Consider the following 19,531-nt stretch of genomic DNA (forward strand, 5'->3'; position numbering starts at 1 on the left):
TACAGTAAGATGAACCATTAGAGAAATAACATTGTGTTAAATCATGTATTTTTCAATTAAAAAAAAAAAATCTTCCACAACATGAACGTAATGGATTCCTGCTGTGAATACTAATGCCAGTTGAGGTACAAATGTCAAGGTTTCAGTTTTTAATACTTCATTTTATAGAAGTGCATGAAAGTGAAAAAGCCTTCTAGACTGAAGTTGAGAAAAAGCCCTCAACTTCCCCTTGGACTTCCACCCTTTGCTTCTCTCCCCACTCTGCTCTATGATTTATCAATGTTTTAATGCTCAAGGATCACCCTTGCTGTAAGGCTAGCAGAATTATTTGCTGGAGTTTGTCTTTTTTTCTGTCAGTATAAGCATGCTCATGCCAGCTGTATCAAACAAGGACGTAGGAACCCTAAATGCCCAGTCCTGTGATACCTGCCATTCTTGGCTTCCCTTGGCACATTTGTACCTTCAGTCAAAAAAAAAGGTACCTTAACTCAGTGTCTCCATTTTTATGTTTTGAGTTTGAGTTTGGTGAAACCTTCCATTAACATTCCTCTAAATTTTTTTTACTCCATTTACACCTTTCAGACAAGAAAATCTTCATTTTTTTCTCCACAAGAAGAGAACTCCACTATAAAATACTTCTAGCAACTTTACCAAAATCTCTCAACACATCAGGCTGAATACCAAGTGCACTCTCTTAATTAAAATGCCTGAAAGTAATCCTCATCCTCACTCTTCAAAGGATCAAGTAATCCAGCAAATACACAAAGATGACATTAACAGAAAACATCTTGCAACTTCTTCCCTTGGACTTAATGTGCATTTTTTGTATATAATTTCTTAGGAATTATGAAGTCTCTGTAAGCTCATGATGTCAGCATAAATGCAAATAAATTCTACCAGCTAAGCTTTGAGTACTGCCTCTGCAGCACCTTTGTGTAAGATACCTGCACAGACATAAAATAAAAACACAGTTCCACCTTTGACTTAAATTCAGTATTTACTTTTGTATTAAGAGAAATAAGAATTGCAGGTTGTATGTATTGTACAGTTCAGCTAAATAATTTCCCTCAGACTAGAGAATACATAGTTTTTGAGGCAAGAATGACATTTGGCTTTGTTTTGAAGACAAGACTAGAAAAAAGAATATTAGACAAATCCCACTGTAATGTAATTTTGAGTTTTATACCTGGTTTGCAAAGGAAATGGACAAATTCTTTAATTTAAAATTTTTATTGTGCTAAAATGCTCTTAATTTTAAATGCAGTTTAACAGATTCCTTCCCCATGGCTGAAGTTCCAGTCTGCACAATGCATGTGAGGTCTGTGGTGTCCCCCCACCCAGGGGAGAGAAGTTTTGTTATTCCCTGTCACTGTAGCACTGATCACCTACAACAGCTGGCTACAAAGATTTTATGGCAGTTTAAGAGTCCAGAGGACACAGCATTGCTCTTAAGACACTAATCTTAGTCATAGTACACAAACATTTAGATAAATGCAGTCAATTTGACTTTGACTTGAAAATGCTCTCTGAAGATCAACAGATGCAACACCTAACCCCAGGATTTAAATCTGAACATATACTGAACATAGATCCTGTAGGATATCAAAATTAAGCATATAGTCCCATTTCTGCTCGGGTTCTACAGTGTTTAGGCCACAGAAGTAAAAAGGTCTCTTGGCAGTATTGCTGCCATTAGCACCCAAGCAGCTGCAAACAGCAAAATTAATTTAACATGGAATTGTATACACTGGATAGATGCAAAAAAAAAAAAAATTAAAAACATTTAAAAATCAAAAAACTCACATGAAATCCAATTTCATTTGTAATCTTATTCTCCAGTGCTTATTCTCCTTTTCCAAACTTAAAATGCTTTGTTCAAAACCTAACTAAGCAGCCTCAGCATATCCAAAACGTGCAACAGTGAACACTTTTCAGAGTTCATGCCTGTAATGATGTTACCAGGAATCAGAAACATGCTGTCACCTGTTGCTTCTCAGTATAACATAGGTTTTCTAAAAATATATAATTTTAGATCATTTCTCTAGGCCTCCTATTGATTTGTATTATATACAGCATCCAAGTTCACCTTGAAGAAGCAGTCTTGAAGTCTCCTGTAGTCATCTTATGGGCTGTTTTCTTGATACCAAGAAGACTTCAAATTTTGTTTTTATTACCTGCAATGCAAAAATGTTACTAAGTTTGAGTTTTTCACCTACTGCTCCCACCACCAATTAAGTAATTTCTTATCTCCTGGGGGCAGAAGGCCCTACACTGAACCTTGCAGGCAAGCCAGGATTTCAGACCCTGGAACAGACACTATAATGAAACTCTCTCCCCTACCCTGCTTTCCTTGGTGTACCCCCATGTTCTCTCCATCTGTTCTTCCACTTCACATTTATCTGCAGCAGTTTTACATCTTACTCTGACACCTGCAGTGGTGTAAGGTACTGCCAGGTAGCAGCTAAAGAACCAGGGTGCAAAAGGGTCTGGCTGAGCCACTTGTACTCCATGACCTGTGCAGGAGACACTTCCTGTCACCTCATCAGCAGAAACACGTGAGCTGGTGACAGAAGGAAAATGGCTCTGCTGTCTGACCTGGCACACCATCTATTCCTGTCAGGCTGTAAGGATCTGGGCTGGAAAGTACACTGGGAGTACCCCATTGATGCAGCCTCCAACATCTGCTGTGGAACAAGAGACATCATTCACCTCCCTCAGATGCAGCAGACTATGCAAGACTCTCATACCTTCTTTAGTTAAGCTTCAGAGGTACAAAGGCTACATCAAACTTACCTTCTTTTAAAGGTGTTTTTGGGGGAATATTTTCCTTGCTATCGTGCTGGAAAGCTTTGGAAGGATCAAAACGCTTTATGCCCTGTACTGCACACAGCTGCTCCTGGAGATGTCTGTTGGTTTGCTTTTCCTTGGCTAGCAATGCACGCAGTTTTGAGACATCCTGGGGAAAACAAGACTTGGAAGTTAGATGAAGAACAGGAGAAGAGCTTGCTTCATCATTTACTAAGGGAGCCCTTTTGCCTAATGCTAAACATATAGACAATTATTGGTGGCATTAAAACCCAACCCAAACACATAGGTGTAAAGAAACTAGCAGCACATATAGGCATTGTGTACCACCACTAAGCAGTATGGCACTCTGAAAGTGTCAGCACATACTTTATTTAAAGTCCTAGACTTTATTTAAAGTCTAGGACCCCAAAAAAGGTAAGAGAAGCCAACCAAAGAGTAGAGGTACTTATTTGTACTGCTGATCCCTCTGTATGTTGTCATTTCAGTCAAAAATAAAACTCTTGGCATTTCTGGAGGCTGGTGATTTATTGTAATCTGCTTCGTGCAGGGAATTTAGGAACCAAGGAATAAGTAGCTTGCAGGACTAGTCTATAAATATTTTGAACAACAAACAAAAGCATCAAGCACATTAGTAACTTACAGATTTCTAATTTTTCATTTCACAAACCTGCTTCAGGTGGGCATTGTCTTCCTTGAGCTTCATAACATGCTTGATTTTTTGCTTCATGTTCTGGTGGCCAAGTAGTTTAGCATATGCATCACTCAGTTTATTCAGTTCTTCTTGGGCTGCCCCATGCTCCTCCAGGAGAACATTCTTCTCTGCTTCAAAAGCATCTAATTGTTGCTGAAATGCATATGAACATAGAAATCTTTCAACTGAACATAACTTTTTACTGAACTAAAATCTACCAAGGAAGATTAGTTTGGGAAGGGGAATAGCTGGCTCATTGGATAGTAACTTTGGAAACCACTGCAAAATAAATGCCTTAGAATGGGAAGTAGCATATTACTTCTCAAAAGTAGAACTTGAACCAAGTGCAAAAGTCTTATGTCAACAGATACTAACAAACATCTACTTCACTACACACCTGAAAAGGCTTAACTTTGTTGTGTAAATCTTCATACAGTTTACGCCAGGTATTGATCTCTTTCTTTAAGCTAGAGGTCATATCTTCACTTATGGTTTTCCTAAAAAGCAAGAAGCAGAGGTTTGTTATGTTCTTTATTAGCTCTCAGCAGTTCTTCCCAATAAAACTTGGCTGTGCCATCTTATGCAGTTTAAGTTTGAGAAAGTCACCTTGATCTTTCTGCTTCAAGTTCTCTTTTCAGATTTTCAGTTTGCTCCTCAAGTTTCTCCTGAAGTTTAGTCACTTGTGCAAGGCACGACTCTTTTGTCCTCTCTGTTTCTGCTTCGTTTAATGCAAGCTTGGTCTGGACTTCTAAAAGCATCCTGAGGAAAATACCATAATTTCTTAATGAGCCCTTGATTTTTACTTTTTTCCCACTACACTAAATCTAAAACCCACAAGTAACCATGGTTGAAAAGCTTTTAGTAGAATTGAAATAAAGGTTTGCACAAACAGTGCCACAAATAAAATAGTACAGAAGGCAATTAAGATGAACAATATTTTTACCTTTTCCTATAAGGACGCAAGCAGTCCTTTTGAAGCAAAGAAAGATAGTGTTGCTCAATGCCAACAGCTTTCAGCAGGGATGGTTTAGTAGTCAGGCTTTACATAGAGAGATTTGCTCAAGCAGGAACTAATCAAGACTGTTCAGTGTGGATGTATGCAAGATTTCAAAAATCCTACACCTCAAAGAACTGCTCCCTCTTCAGCCCCAGCTGTTTGTTCCATCCCTTCCCTGCCACCTCAGCCAGGAAATAGCTCTTCAGTTTTTTTTTTAACAGCTCTAATGCCAACTGAAGACATTAAGCAGGTGGGAGGAAAGAAAGGGCAGCATCTTAACCAGCACAGAACCATAGAGAACATGGATCACTAAACTGCTGTTAGACAGTCAGAAGCATGTCCTCAGCAACTGGCCTAACACAACTTCTGGGGTCATATTTCTCATCAGCTGCACTGTGATGCCTCATATTAGGCAGAGAGGACCTCAGTTTATATCATCACAGTGTGGCAACTCATGGAAGATTAATTGACATCTGCTTGTGAGCAGAATTTGAGGTGACATCATTCAGACTGGAGTGGCAGAGAGTGAGTTTTGCATTAAGTATTTGCTTGTCACCTCTGGGGATCTCATTTGCAGAGCAGACACTGCAACAGACAATATTCCAACATATTTCATTCAAGTATTTTCCTTTTCCTCTATGTTCCACATATAAACAAAATTCAAAGTAACAGATTGGACAGACCAGTTTCCTAATGCATATAAACTGAATAAATTTTGTCTATCAGTATTTTCAACTTTCTGCACTGGGAAAAGCAACAAACTTCAGCTTACACCAAATACTGATCTGATCTTTAGAGCATCACATGAGGTTCTAGTTAGAAAGGCAAGCCTCACTTTGCATTCTTTAGCTTAAGGAAAAGTTTGTCTGTGTAGTACCTTGCATATTCTTCAGTTGCTTTGTTTTTAGTGTATTCTGCTTCTTGAAGCAACTGCAGATTCTCTTGGCCTACTTTTTTTAGGTTGGCAATTTCTTCTCGCAGAGAGGAATTCTCCAGTTTAAAACTGCAAATTTCTTCAGCTGATGTTTTCTTGTAGCTGGTATTACAGTATAAGTGAGAAAAACCTTGTTACTTCAGGCAAAATACAGATTGAAATGTTCACACATTACAATGAGCAATATGAGCTCATGTTAGCAAGTATCAAAGATTTTATAACCTGAAGATATGGCAGTGTACAGGCACTGATAAATCCAAAGGAAGGAAAGAAACCACATCACTGGTCCATAAAGCCATAAGCACTAACACTATGACAAATTCTGTGATACAGATATTACTATATCTTGTAGGTATTTTAAAGCACAGAGGACCTACTCTCTCTGAAGCTTATTTTAAGCAGCAAAGCACCTACTGTCTGTAGTTGGCATTGGCAAATATCCCACAGGATCCTTCATGGGTGACACACATACCTAGTAATAACAGTATCACTTTTTATATACTTTCTAAACCTGAATATTTTAAGGTAAAAGAATTGCAATAACTGTAGGAAACTTTCAATTCAGTGCAAATTTTGAGTCTGTATAAGTATTTTTGCAAGATTTTTCAGTGTCAAGAACACCATCACTAGTTACAAATCTCTTTTTGACTCAAGACCACTGAACTCCTCCAGCTGGTTACATTTTGGAAGAAATATCGAATTCCCTGAACTAGATAATGATACTGTGTCGCTATACTTGCCCAGTACTCAAGACACAAATTCCTAATGCCACCAAATACCATCACAAAATCCTCTGCTCAAATGCCATGCCAACACTAACATGTGGTGTGAAGTACCAAGGCACATAAATGAACAGTACATTTTATTGTCATCTTAGAGATAATGCCTGTCCTACACATTAATAAAACTTAAATACCTTTCAAAGTCAGCAATAGTCTTTCCAAGTTCCTGCAGTGTATTGCTGTGCTCTTCTTGGATTTTCAATACAGCACTGCTATGCATTGCCTTGATTTGCTCCAACTCTGCATTCTTTCTGCAATAAAAATTCAGCATTACACTCTGGATAGAAGCATGTGTGAACACATCACCAAATGCTGTTATCAGTTACAGAAAGCTCCCTCCCCTTGTTTTCCAAGGGAGCTGTAGAATAGACTGAAGACATAATAGTAAACTTAAACAAGAAACAGCTGGATTAAAAATATTTTTGTCATTGCCTTCTCCAGGACAGAAATAGCAAGTGCAACATGCACATATCTTACCCAGCACAGCAAGGTCAGAGCACTACAATGCCAGCCTTTCAAGGAAATCCCAACTGGCTTTTTTTTTGTTTCAAATTACAACAATGTAAAACTGACTCAAGTTACTATTAATACTGACTCAAGTTACTAGTGCTAGTGATTAGATCTCATCACTATCAGTAATCAACAATCAACAAGAAATAACTTCTGATCTGCTCAGGTCTCTAAAACATGAACTGGGCTCAGAAGCTCTGCTGATTTACTACTAATTTTTCCTTTCAAAGCTTGAATCAGAAAAAGTTTCTTTCACAAACCCTTTCAATTCTTCTTCCATCTGTGTGAGTTCAAGACCTTGAGATTTGATTTCTTGTTCCAGTCGCTTCACCAACTTTTCAGCTTTCTTCTCCTTCGCATGCAATTTATTCAGCTCCTTCATGGTACCATTCAGCTCTTCTTCCAGAAGATGTCTCTCACTTGTTAGCTCATCTTCAAACTCTAGTAACTTCTGCTGCATTGATGCAGATGACTCCTACATGCCAGAGTACCACAGATTTTAAAACTACCAGTAATTTCTGGGTAGTCAAGGGTTAATTTACAGCATTTAAGTTTCAAATCTATGGGAAGAACCAAAACTCCCATCCCACCAGCAGTGATTCTTAGTCCTATTAGGCCACACAAGCTTCTGCAGGCCAGTACTCACTTTGCCATATTAACGACAACCTAATCTGTAGAATGCACATCTTTTGCATAACCAAAACAACAATTTTTAGTGCCAATCCTTGGGATTACAATCTATTGTAGACTAGCTCATAGCCTATATTTACCTTCTCTTGCTGCAGCTGAGAGATGACCTCCTCATGTTTCTGAAGGAGGTTTTGGTGTTCTTGTTCCACCAAATCAATTTTTTTTTTCAGGTCTTCTATTTCAGCATTCATACTCAGGAATTGTCCTTTGGCCTCAGACAACTCTTTCTCTGCATGGAAAAATTGTCAATATACCATAAATTCCCTTCTCTATCTTCAAATAGCTACAATATATATTAATCATAATACTTCCATTCCATCTTTGTTTTTCCCTTGCCTAACTACGAAAAACACAGAAAGAAAACCCTCCACAAAACAAATCGATACCTACAACCCATCTGGAAACTCCTCAAAATTGGCTCGAGGTATACCACTTTAAAATAACTTTAACAGCAGAAGTGTTTGGATCAAGCAATTAGCCTTCACCAGAAGAGCAGTATGGCAGGGAACACAACTACATGAGTTCCCCAAAGCTTCTTCCACAAGCTAGCACACAGAAGGCAGCTGGTACAGAAAATTGAGTACATGTCTCAGATTGCAGAGTTGCTACTGTTGGGAGAGAAGGAGTAAGGAGGTGAAGAAGGATCCTTGCCACATTCCCAACACCTCAGTGAATCTGAGAACAAGCTGCTAGCAGTGAATTCACACACTATTTTACTGCTTCTCAGTGAAGAGTACGGAACAAGAACATCTTAGTGTTCACCTTTCAGATAGATTAAAGCCACTCCTACAAATTTCATTGCATACTATGCACCCAAGGTACCCTCCACAGAAACACCAATTCAGACTTAACAGATGACAGATGTGAAGTGATTTCTCTGTTATTAAAAACATGCCTTGATGTTTCTAGCTGGAGCTCAGAGACTTGACTTCTCATTTGGGACAAACCAGTCTAAACTGACATTTTAGAAAACACCTATTTGAGATGCTTTAAGACATGTGAGTGATCCCACATATGGAACAGTGTACAAGAACAATTACCTTTCTCTTGTTGAAGCAATTGACACCTCCCATTAAGTTCTTTCATCAGCTTACATGACTCTTCCTCTTTTGCTTTGAGGGCATTCCTCAGGATCTCAATATCTTGGTCTTTCTTACTCAGTGTCTCCTCCATCTGGGCAACATCTAGTTTGTATTTCTCAGCTGTTTCTGCAACACTACTGTAGAAAAAAAAAATCAGGCACTTGTTACCACTAAATTTTGTTTGTAAGCTTACACATGAACACAAAGGAAAATGCTTCGGATTGTTTTCAAGAGGAAAGCTGCCTTCTTGAGAACAATTTGTTGTTACCTGAGCTCTGTAATATATTCCAAGAGTTTCTCAGTGTCAGACTTTTCTTCAAATTTCTCTCTCTCAGTAGCAGACCTAAAACCAGACAGTTTTTATGACAGATATATTTTAAGAAGTCCAGAGTTAAGTAGTAACACATACGTTTGACTGAAAAACTGATATTGGCTCTAAGAGATGATTCCACCCTCTTTTCATCCCTGTTCCAAATAGTCTTCTCATTGTAGAAAAGATGCTAAGCCACATTTTGCCACAAGCAATATGCCACCAACACAATAATGCAGCTTTTGTAGAAAATCAGCATGTCATCCCTTTGTGACCTGCACTACCTGCATTATTACCTTTGTATATTTTAACAGCCAAGTTCGTGCTGCAGTGCCAATTGTGCCAACCTGACACTGAACATAGCTTGGAAGTTCATCCCAGGTCACTATCCTCAGCAATAGGCTGCACATTAGTGCACTGTTCCTGTGCAGCATGTGACATTTTTTGGGCAGAATAGAAAGTGCTGAGTTAGAACCCACTCTCTATCTACCTAGAGCTGCTGAAACCAAGAGACTCTGCAGCTGCCTTTCTTCAGAGCAGGTGTCCACATCAAAGCAGCTCTGAAGGCATCACAATGGCTCTTCAATGCACTTTTCTGGTGAACATGAATGTGTTCATCAAATCCAAGCCAAATGCCTGGCTGCTCAATTAGGATTTTAGCTCCTGCTCTAATGCTTTTCTATTCTTGCTTATTCCTAACTTAGTAGTCTAAAGGGCCAGAAATACCCCATCCATACAAATGTTCTCCTCCAACCTGAACAACAATTATTTTCTAAAGACACGTCTTTCCTCCCCATACCCAAGAAAACCCTCCCCATACCCAAGAAAACCCACCCAGTAAAACTTTGTCTTACTGGAAGACAAAGGCTTGACATGATACAGTTTGTTTTTTGGAAAAAAGGCTAGATACACTAGAGAAACAATGTTTCTAATGGCAGTTTTAACAAACCACAGCAGTTGTTAGAACTTCATTCCATGGTATTTGTTCCAGATTACAAACACTGACAATGTCTACTCCTTCTCATTTGGGAGACAGCCTCAATTTTTGATTACTCCAAAGGACAAGAAGGGAAACGCACCCATCTCATCTAATTCCCTTCCTAGCACTTACAATTTTTCTTGTAACTGTGCTACTTTTCCTTTTGAATGCTCTAGATTCCTTTGCACTTCCTGCAGCTTCATTTCCATGTTTTCCTGCTTTGCCAGTGCAGTCTTAAAAAAAGAAACAAAATACACCATATTAACATTAAAATGAGATTTAGTAAAAGAAAAAAAGGCATTGTGGAAGAGACAGTGGTGAAATGAAACTTAGTCATCACTCCTGTTTAATAACAGCACCAGCTACTATGCTAAATGTGATTGCAAGTATCCCTCTGTAAAGGGATCAGCCACTTATTAAACAACTACCACCAAGAGCTTTAAACTATACTGAGGATCACTGGTTTTATTCCTGAGCAGCTCAGAATTACTGTCCTGTACAAACGGTCATACCTTTTCCTTCGCATCCCTCATGTTTCTGAGCTTCATCAACTCCATGCACAGGCTGCTCATTTTCTTCTGCACACCATCTTCAGACAGCTTGTTAGAAAAGAAGATAAAAACACCAAGTGTAATTCCTTTCTCCGAATTGCTGTTCACACAACCCTTTCCAAGCATTCCCCTCCCACTCTGTGTTTAGACAGAAGGGCACAAGATCCCAAACCAGACATGCTTTATGTCAAAACACGAGCTGATCAGCAAAGCTTCCTCTTGCACAGGAAGCTCAATAACAGCAAAGGCAAAGCAAAGATGCACTTATTTGTCTGAATACCTTTGACTTTAGTAGTTCATTGCTTCTTGTTAACTCCAGAAGCTGTTTTTTCAGGCATGCAACATTTGCTGAAAGAGAGGTTTTCTCCTGAACTGCAGCACTCAGTTTCGCTTCAATCTTAACAAGATCTTCATCCAGAGCCCGAAGTTTTTTATCCTGCTCTCCACGTTCTCTCACTAATGTACGAATCTAAAACATGAGGTATTTTCTTTATTTCCAACTATCATTAGTTTAGCCAAGTAAACCACAAGCATAGCTATCCAAACTATTTACTTTCATTCAGAATATGTATCTGCAACTGTCATTCACAGGAAGGAATCACCACAATTCTCTATTATTACACACCATACAATAGCAACATTTCATCTGACTTATTTTATGTTACCAAGCCAGCACAGCATGTTAAAATTAGAATAGTCTTAGCTTTAATGGGCAACAGAAGCCAATTCTCCTTTTTGGCTGTGACAGACAAAAGGCAGAACATGACATTTGAGACACAAGGCACCAATTAGCACACAGAAGTGTACTGATACAGTTTAGGGTACCTCATAAGCATTAAAAGTATGACAATTAGTGAGCAAAAAAGTTCAGCTAGAGATTGTTCAATAAAACACAGCCTTTTTGGGGTAGCCAAAGAGGCCTTAGTTCTGTTTTTGAAAAAACTGACAATAGTCATTCACAATCAGCAGGAATTAATGCAAATCCATTAGCTTTGTACATCCATAATATCTGATAATCTTTCTTGTGCACAGAGCTGTTTGTAAACTACTTGTATGCTGTCTGATGCAAAAGAGCCCAATTCTACCAGCTTGTGGTTTTTATTATTGTAAGGGGGCGGAGACATGACAGAATTTCACTCACACAATGGATTCATACCTCCTTCTCCAGTGCCTTCTGTTTCTTTTTCTCTTTCATAAGCATAGCATCTTTTTTAGTCTTCACAATCCCATTAGCTGGCTTTGGAAGAGAGATGTGTTAGAAATCCCTAGCTTCATAGTAGCTGAACACAAATACTAGTATGAATGCTACATATAGACAATACTACAAAGATACACAAAAAAAGAGCAAACCTTTGTCTCTCCCAGACATGGCAGAAAAGTATCAGGTTAGGATGGGGTTTACCCTTATACTCTGAAGGGACAGCTCATAACCACAGGGACAGGAAGATTAACAAAGTTGGAAACTTTAGCTTCATAAAAACATTTTAATATCTTCACCTCAGGTTTGTTTGTAGAATTGCATGCTGCATGATCAATACTCATGAATCTAATTAGCACATCAGGGCGATCATTTTTCAGCCTGTTAAGCTATTAACATAAAATCCATATCCTTGCATAGGACATTGAGAACCTGTATATGCAGTACCATCCCCTCCCTGTTTCTTTCACCACCAGGTTTCCACTCTGTCTTGCCCAGCCCATGAGAGCAGGAACACCATCTCTTTAAAAAGGAGTCAAACCATAATTACATGGTAAGCAAGAGGAAAAGAAACCCCAAGAGGGTAGCACCAAAAATAACAAGCTGCTCAGTAGTCTCAAGTTAATTATCATGATTCCCAAGGATGCAGCAATTTCAGCAATTTTTCCGCTTAGGTCTTAAGGAGTACAGATAAAACAACATGTTCCATAGCTCACTTGGTTAGATTAATGACAATTGCATGAAGAGGCTGCATTGTTTAAGCAGTCAGAGAGATTTAGCTGGGATTTAGCAGCACTACAGACACCACAGCAGTCTTACTGTTGATCCAAGAGATGTGAGTCTCCTTGCAGTTACTGGGGTGGGTGCACTCTTCTCACTGCTCAGATTTGTCTCACCTGCAGAAGGCAGTAGAAGGGGATGGTGAAGGAAGAGGGTGTGCATGCACACAGGGAGGCAAATGTAACCAAACTACACGAGGTTAATTGACTGTGTACAAAAGACAACATTCCACCTGGTTGTTAGACTATCAGCTTCACAACTCAATACCAGCTACTTTTTTACTGAAGTCAGCCAGTTCAATATTAGTCATGGGGGCATTTGACAAAGTTTAGAGAGAGAGACTACCAGGTGACAGACAGTTTTGGTATTTCCACTTCTGCCAAGTTTCCCTGCCATGATCCAAATGTATAATGTCAGTTTTGATCTGAGGGATGCTTTAAATATTAAAAATACATGAAAATATCTCTAAACCCTATGTAAATAAGTAGTTTATTAGACCTCCAGAGGTCCCCCTCTAATTAGCAGAAATCACATATAAAGCTATTTTTGGAAGATTCCAATAGATGTCTTGACAGCTGCTCCTTTGAGCTGGAAGGCAGGCAGTGAGTCTCTGCAACAGAAACGAATTCTGAACAGCAGAACAGTAACAGCACTAACCATTGCAGCATCTAAAGATATGTTATCATTGTGTTCTGGGCAATTTTTACTTACTCTTCTGTTTCCTAACCCCTTGGCATGCTTCAGAGGACAGCAAACGTCCCACTCCATCTGATGGCTTAACGCCACGGGATCCTTGCAGAGGGGTACGTGCTAAAAATGAGATTTTCAGAACAGCGAAGAACAATGAAGGCAAATGACAGGGTTTTCAGCTTTGATGAGTTGAGGCTGATAACACATCGAGGGTAAATCTACAGCCAAAACCTCACTGTGAGACTCGTACATCAGAAAACGCTCTCGCTAGCAATGCCTCAGCCGTGACAAGCTCTGCACGTTCCTCTTACAGCGCTGTACTACCGAACCAGAGGCCAGCAAGGCTTGGCACGCTTTAGTTACTACGTACGTTACACACGTTACTGTACTTGGCATGGCAGGGCTAGACACGAAGTCGGGACCTTCTGCGTTAGAAGGGGACCCCTGCGAGAACTGAGAGAGCCCTCAGACACCGCGCTACGGGCTGCTCCTCACAGGAAGGGACACCCTGAGGCCGGTCCCCGCCCCTCTGTCGCCGCCGACGGGCTGCCCCGCTCCCTCCGTCCCCTCTCCTCACGTACCAGCGCTCCCATCGCGGTGGAGGTGCCGGCGGAGCGGCGCGCGCGCGGACGCCATGACGGCGCTGGGACCCCGCGGCCCGGCGTTCAAAGGGGCCAACGGCCGCAGCGCGCGCCGACCAGCCAATCAGCTGCCGCCGCCCCGCCCGCCTCGGCCAATCGGAGCGCCCGGAGCGGGGCAGGCGCGCTGCGGCCCGGCGGGGGGCGTGGCCGGCGGTGCGCGTGCGCGGGGCGGGCGGTCCCAGCGGGCCGGGGCGGGGAGCGGGGCCGGGAGCGCGGAGGGGCGCGGTGAGGCGCGGCGCGGTGCGGTGAGGTGGGGCGCGGTGAGGCGCGGGGCTCACTGTGCCACTGTCCCACTTCTCACTGTGCGGGGCTCTGTGCGGTTCGGTGCGGATCGCGGAGCTGAGCGCTGCCGCCGTGTCCCATGTCGGCTCCGTTCGAGGAGCGCAGCGGGGTGGTGCCCTGCGGGACGCCCTGGGGCCGCTGGTACCAGACGCTGGAGGAGGTGTTCATCGAGGTGCGCGTCCCGCCGGGCACCCGCGCCAAGGACGTGCGCTGCAGCCTGCGGAGCCGGCACATCTCCCTGGCCGTGGGCGGGCAGGAGCTGCTGCAGGTACCGCGGGCAGCCGGGGGGAGCGGGCCGGCGGCCCGTCCGACGCGTAGGCCGCGGGGCGCCGGAGGGGCACGGGCTCAGTTGGGTTATAAAATACCTCTGAGATCATCGAGTCCAGCCTGTGACCGACCACTGTGTCAGCCGACCCTGGGCTTTCCTTAAACACCTCCAGGGACTGACTCCGCCACCTCCCTGGGCGGCCCGATCCGATGTCTCGTCACTCTTTCTGTGAAATTTCTTCCTGATGTCCAACCCAGACCTGCCCTGGCACGGCTTAGACTGTGTCCTCCCTCATGTGCTGTCATTAATGGCCTGAGAGAAGGCTTGCACATCTGTGCCCTGTGGTGCGTCTCCGTTCTTCATCCCAAGCTTGATACATGAGAAATGACATTCCTTGTTCACTTTCAGGAGGTTTTACAAATGGTGCTTGTCCTCCAGTACATGCTGAGAGAGCTGGAGAGGGGCTTCTTACAAGGCCATGTAGTGATGGGACAAGGGGGAAAAGCTTTAAACTGTCAGAAGACAGTGTTGTGTTGGATATTAGGAGGAAATTCTTTGCTGTGAGGGTGGGGAGGCCCTGGCACAGGGTGCCCACAGGATGCCCCATCCCTGAAGTGCCCAAGGCCAGCTTGGATGGGGCTTGGAGCAGCCTGGGAAGGTGTCCCTGCCCATGGCAGGCAGCTGGAATTAGATGAACTTTAAGGTCCCTTTCAATCCAGTCCATTCTGTGATTCCATGAAAAATAAAAATACAATCTCACATGGATTTTAATATGAATGTGGACAGCATTTCAGTGCACAGCTTCAATTGCTCCAGAAAGCAAAAAAAAAAAAAAACCAAAACAACAAAAACCAACAAAAAAACAAACAAAAACAAACAAACAAAAAAATAAAACAAAAAACCAAAACAAACAGCCTAAAGACAGATTTACTTTCACATTTATAATGAGCTGCTCATACTACCTGTGCCCTGCACCAGAGCTAGATGTCTCTCCTGGCAAAAACTTGCATTTTCATGACAAGATTATTAGAAATGACATTACCTGCTGAGAAACACAAGCCTTTTCAATGACTCCAGATACTGAAACAAGGTATTAAATGCTTCAATTTAAAAAATAATTGCATAATAAGCAATAATTCTTTGACAGGCTACATGCAAGTATGTAGTTGTAGGGCCAGATCACTCTCTTCATTTTCAGCAGAATATAAGGTGGTTAAGTTGTGAGTAAAATTATATAACTCAATGTGAACTGGATGCTGAAGAGGTTTTACTGATTTGTAATATTATCCCTGTCTTTTGCAGGGTAAACTTTTTGACTCTACAGTAACTGATGAAGGAACGTGGACCTTAGGTAATAACCTCCATCTGAAGTGACATTATAAAGACAGTAAAATTTTCCAGTAGACACTGCAGAATAATTTAGCCCCTCTTTATTAATGGAAAAGATTACTTTCTTCCCATAGCTTTGTAAAAAGGCAATCATTATTGCTGGATTAAGGAACTGAGGTATTACAGAAGCACTTGAGACTAAGGTTAATGAGATGCCACATCCTGGAAGGTCCTCATCGATGGGTTGCAAACATTTCCATATAGTGAGAAGCTTTTTCCAAACCTTCATTTAAAGGTAAACAGTTATGGTACAGCTGTGTGGTCCATGACTTTCCATAATTATTACCTTTTATGCATTACATTTTCTTGAATGACAAAAGTGACAAAATCTGCAGTCCAAGAGAATCAGAAAGAAATTTAAAAATCACACTAAAGTTCCTACATATAATGAGGAAAAAAAGCATATTGGGCCATTATATCATAAATTCTGTAAAATATTCGAAATATTTTGGGGTTTGGCAATCATATTTGTGGACTGTGCCTCTCAGTGTTTTCCTGTGAAGGATTTTCTTTTCCATTCAATATGTATATTAAATATTTATTGATAATTTAGTAATTTAAGCCACTAAAATTAAAAGTGTTAATATACATTTTGAAGTGAAGCCCAATCTTTTTCAGTACACAAATTATCTTCAAAATACACTTCTAACACTGTATTTATTCACTTCAGTAGAACTAAACACTCTGCACATTTATTTTGAAACATGCTTCCAATATATTCTCTATGGCCATACACACTGTTTAAATAATCATCTGGTCATATGTTGCTAAAACTTAGTTCTGGTTTTTGTTGGTAATAACTCTCTGTAAAGCCTGACCTTAAATTTTTCATTATTGCCTTAGCAGAGTTGTCTATATTAATAGATTAAATCTTTGTTTTGAACATCTCCAAGAGATTGCTTTATGTTTGCAATAGAAGTACTTATGAGCTGTGTTTAATCCCTTAAAACAGCTTCAGCATCTTACAGGCCAGAAGTGGAGAGATGACTGTACAGGCTGTCTTTGCTTCAGCCTTTTTTCTCTTGTTAATGTTTATTTATTTATCAAGAACTAGGCATTGGCATTAAGAATTCAAATTATTTCACTTCTTGTGCTTGTTAACAGTGAATTCACCAAACCAAGAAAAGAACCAGCACATAGGACTGAGTTTAAAGTTTGCTGTATGTGTTTTCATTCAACAGAAGACAGGCAGCTGATACGAATTGTTCTAATGAAGACAAATAGAGATGCTGGAAATTGTTGGACATCTCTGTTAGAAAATGAATATGCTGCTGATCCTTGGGTACAGGACCAGATGCAAAGGAAACTTACACTGGAGAGATTCCAAAGAGAAGTAAGTTAAAGCACCATAATTATTCCTTATATGTTTTGTTAGCACACAGAGGTTATGGCCAGGAAAGCTGAACAAATGGCATGGAATATATGCTTTAGTTCAATATCCATAAAATGCTTACAAGGTTTTATCACTGCGCTTTGAAGAGATTGCACTCTGTCTGCAGGCTTTCTGATAAGTTCAGGTGAGTTTGGAGGGGTGCTATTGCTGTTTTAGTAATTGCAGCTTCCTAACAACTTTTCACTTGTTAGGTTACACACAACTTCTGTTATGTAGAATTATGACATAGCTGTATTTACAATAAAATTTGAACATCAAACTCTACTGGATATGCTTGTTTATAATGTAAGATGGAGTGGAATAGTTAGCTGAAAAAGATGTTCCTTGTGCTTTCACTAAAATTGCCTAAATTGTTTTGCTATACCTTTGGCACACAACTATTCCTGTACATGTCTGCAGAGGTGTAGAATTACAACATTTTACATACCAGCTGAATCAGCAGGCTATGTACTGCAGCAGAGAACAGCAGTTTTATGAACCTTGTTATCCATCAGGGCACATACTTAGATTTTCAAAAGGCAGTTTCGAAGGACACCAAAAGCCAGATCTCTTTCTTAAATTTTCCTTAATATTTCTTTTCTGGGAGATCTGACTACTTGCTAAGTCAAGAACAGCATTACAAAGTCACTTCAGCAGTAGGCAACCAAACTATGACAATTCAGAGTTTGTTGATGCATTTTCCAAGAATTTCAGTGCTGTGATAAATGTATGACAAGTTGATTGTTATATGTTCTTGCTACAATAGCAGAATATTAACAAAACGTAATTTAGGAGGTTTTTTTGTGGGTTGACTGGGTTTTTTTAAAGCATTTTTATTCTAAATAATTTACTTACTAAACAATTTTTAATTTTACTTCCATCAGAACCCTGGGTTTGACTTCAGTGGGGCAGAAATTTCTGGGAACTACAGCAAAGGAGGACCAGACTTTTCTAGCCTTGAAAAATGAACTTTTTATATGCGACCCTTTAGACAAATTACATGTTACAGTTAAGGACTGGAATCATGTAACTGTTGAAGACTTCAGTGATCTCTACAATGGATTGTTGTCAAAAGTAATTACTTCAGTGAAGAGAAAGATCTTTTCCAGCAGAATGAAGACAAAGTGTTACCAGCTGATTTATAAGCTGTGATAACTTTATGATACTAAGGCACAAACTATAGAGAAAGGTGTACATAAAAAAGTAACGTCTTTGAGCAGAACGTTTGGTTTGGGTGTTTTTTTCTTTTTAGAAACACCATAGTAAACGAATCAGTTATAAATTTACCACTTGTCTTAATGCAAGGATTCTTATTCTTATTCTTGCTTATCTCCACCTGGGAAGGAATCTCCCCATGCACCAGGCTGGGGCTGATCTGCTGGAGAGCAGCTCTGTGGAGAAGGACCTTCGGGTCCTGGTGGACAATGAGCTGTCCCTGAGCCAGCAGTGTCCTGAAGGCCAATTATATCCTGGGGTGAATCAGGAAGAACTTTGCCAGAAGATCAGGGAGGTGGTCCTGTTCCTCTGCTTAACCCTGGTGAGGCCAGATTGGAGTGCTGTGTCTAATTGGGCTGCTCAAGACAGGAGGGATGTGGAGCTCCTGGAGCGAGTCCAGCAGAGGCTGTGGAAGGGATTGAAGGATATCCCTACAAGGAAAGGCTTTGGGAGCTGGGGCTGTTCAGCCTCCAGAGGAGATACAGCTGAGAGGGGACCTCATCCCTGTCTGTCCCTGTCTGCAAGGGGGGCTCAAAGCAGGGACCAGACTGCTCCATGGTGCTCAGCAACAAGGCAAGAGGCACAAACCAAGCAACCTTTGTTAAGACCAATCTTTGTTCTCTTTTGGATTAGGGAGGGAACTCAGTACCTGCAGATAAGGAGAAGGAGGAAGTGCTTAATACCTTCTTTGCCTCAGTCTTTAGTTGGAAGATGCCTTGTCCTCGGGACAAGTGTCCTCCTGGGTTGGTAGATGGTGTCAGGGAGCAGAATGGTCCCCCTGTTATCCAGGAGGAGGCAGTCAAAGAAGTGCTGAGCTGCTTGGATGTTCATAAATCCATGAGACCAGATGGGATCCATCCCAGGGTGATGAGGGAGCTGGCAGATGAGCTTGTGAAGCTGCTCTCCCATTATTTACCAACAGTTCTGGCTCACTGGTGAGGTTCCAAGTGACTGGAAGCTGGCCAGTGTGACACCCATTCACAAAAAGGGTGGGAAGGAAGATCCTGGTAATTACAGGCCAGTCAGCCTGACCTCAGTACCTGGTAAGGTAATGGAACAGTTTATACTTAGTGTCATCATGCAGCACTTAAAGGATGGCCAGGGTGTCAGACCCAACCAGCAGGGGTTTAGGAGGGGTAGGTCACGTTTGACCAATCTGGTCTCTTTTTGTGACTAAGTGACCCACCTGGTGGATGCAGGAAAGGCTGTGGATGATTTCTATTTGGGGCTCCAGCAAGGCCTTTGACACTGTCTCGCACAGCACACTCCTGGAAAAGCTGCAGCCCATGGCTGGGCCAGGAGCACTCTGTGCTGGGTTCAGAACTGGCTGGATGGCCGGCCCACAGAGGGGTGGTGAGCGGT

General features: G+C 41.3%; 2 protein-coding genes across 3 annotated transcripts; one reads left to right on the top strand and one right to left on the bottom strand.

Annotated features, from left to right (window-relative positions):
- Positions 1 to 1,809: 1,809 nt before the first annotated feature.
- On the bottom strand, positions 1,810 to 13,667 carry HMMR (hyaluronan mediated motility receptor). Of its 2 annotated transcripts, none has more exons than XM_053991115.1 (18): positions 13,584 to 13,667; positions 13,024 to 13,122; positions 12,352 to 12,428; positions 11,491 to 11,571; positions 10,615 to 10,803; positions 10,296 to 10,382; positions 9,916 to 10,016; positions 8,763 to 8,837; positions 8,453 to 8,628; positions 7,493 to 7,641; positions 6,983 to 7,197; positions 6,347 to 6,463; positions 5,374 to 5,532; positions 4,106 to 4,258; positions 3,897 to 3,996; positions 3,476 to 3,652; positions 2,794 to 2,956; positions 1,810 to 2,174 (listed from the first exon to the last, which is right to left on the bottom strand). In XM_053991115.1, the coding sequence occupies exons 1-18, from the start codon at positions 13,636 to 13,638 to the stop codon at positions 2,155 to 2,157; spliced, it is 2,193 nt and encodes a 730-aa protein (XP_053847090.1). In that variant the 5' UTR covers positions 13,639 to 13,667; the 3' UTR covers positions 1,810 to 2,154. The 2 variants fall into 2 exon arrangements, with proteins under 2 accessions (XP_053847090.1, XP_053847089.1); XM_053991114.1 differs by having other exon boundaries at positions 8,453 to 8,631.
- Positions 13,668 to 13,883: 216 nt separating this feature from the next.
- On the top strand, positions 13,884 to 18,240 carry NUDCD2 (NudC domain containing 2). Its single transcript, XM_053990941.1, has 4 exons — positions 13,884 to 14,193; positions 15,496 to 15,544; positions 16,764 to 16,915; positions 17,839 to 18,240. The coding sequence occupies exons 1-4, from the start codon at positions 14,005 to 14,007 to the stop codon at positions 17,920 to 17,922; spliced, it is 474 nt and encodes a 157-aa protein (XP_053846916.1). The 5' UTR covers positions 13,884 to 14,004; the 3' UTR covers positions 17,923 to 18,240.
- Positions 18,241 to 19,531: the final 1,291 nt, after the last annotated feature.

Source organism: Vidua macroura, chromosome 15, assembly GCF_024509145.1.
Source record: "Vidua macroura isolate BioBank_ID:100142 chromosome 15, ASM2450914v1, whole genome shotgun sequence".
Classification (NCBI taxonomy): Eukaryota; Metazoa; Chordata; class Aves; order Passeriformes; family Viduidae; genus Vidua; species Vidua macroura.

Excerpts from the sequence above, each read along its gene's own strand:
- HMMR (XM_053991114.1), bottom strand. The coding sequence starts at position 13,638 with ATGGCGTCCGCGCGCGCGCCGCTCCGCCGGCACCTCCACCGCGATGGG. Across the intron at positions 6,464-6,982 it reads ATGGAAGAAGAATTGAAAGG|AAAGAATGCAGAGTTGGAGC; the intron begins GTTTGTGAAAGA and ends TTTTTATTGCAG. Across the intron at positions 2,175-2,793 it reads AAAAACACCTTTAAAAGAAG|GTAATAAAAACAAAATTTGA; the intron begins GTAAGTTTGATG and ends TTTGCATTGCAG.
- NUDCD2 (XM_053990941.1), top strand. The coding sequence starts at position 14,005 with ATGTCGGCTCCGTTCGAGGAGCGCAGCGGGGTGGTGCCCTGCGGGACG. Across the intron at positions 14,194-15,495 it reads GCGGGCAGGAGCTGCTGCAG|GGTAAACTTTTTGACTCTAC; the intron begins GTACCGCGGGCA and ends TGTCTTTTGCAG. Across the intron at positions 16,916-17,838 it reads TGGAGAGATTCCAAAGAGAA|AACCCTGGGTTTGACTTCAG; the intron begins GTAAGTTAAAGC and ends TACTTCCATCAG.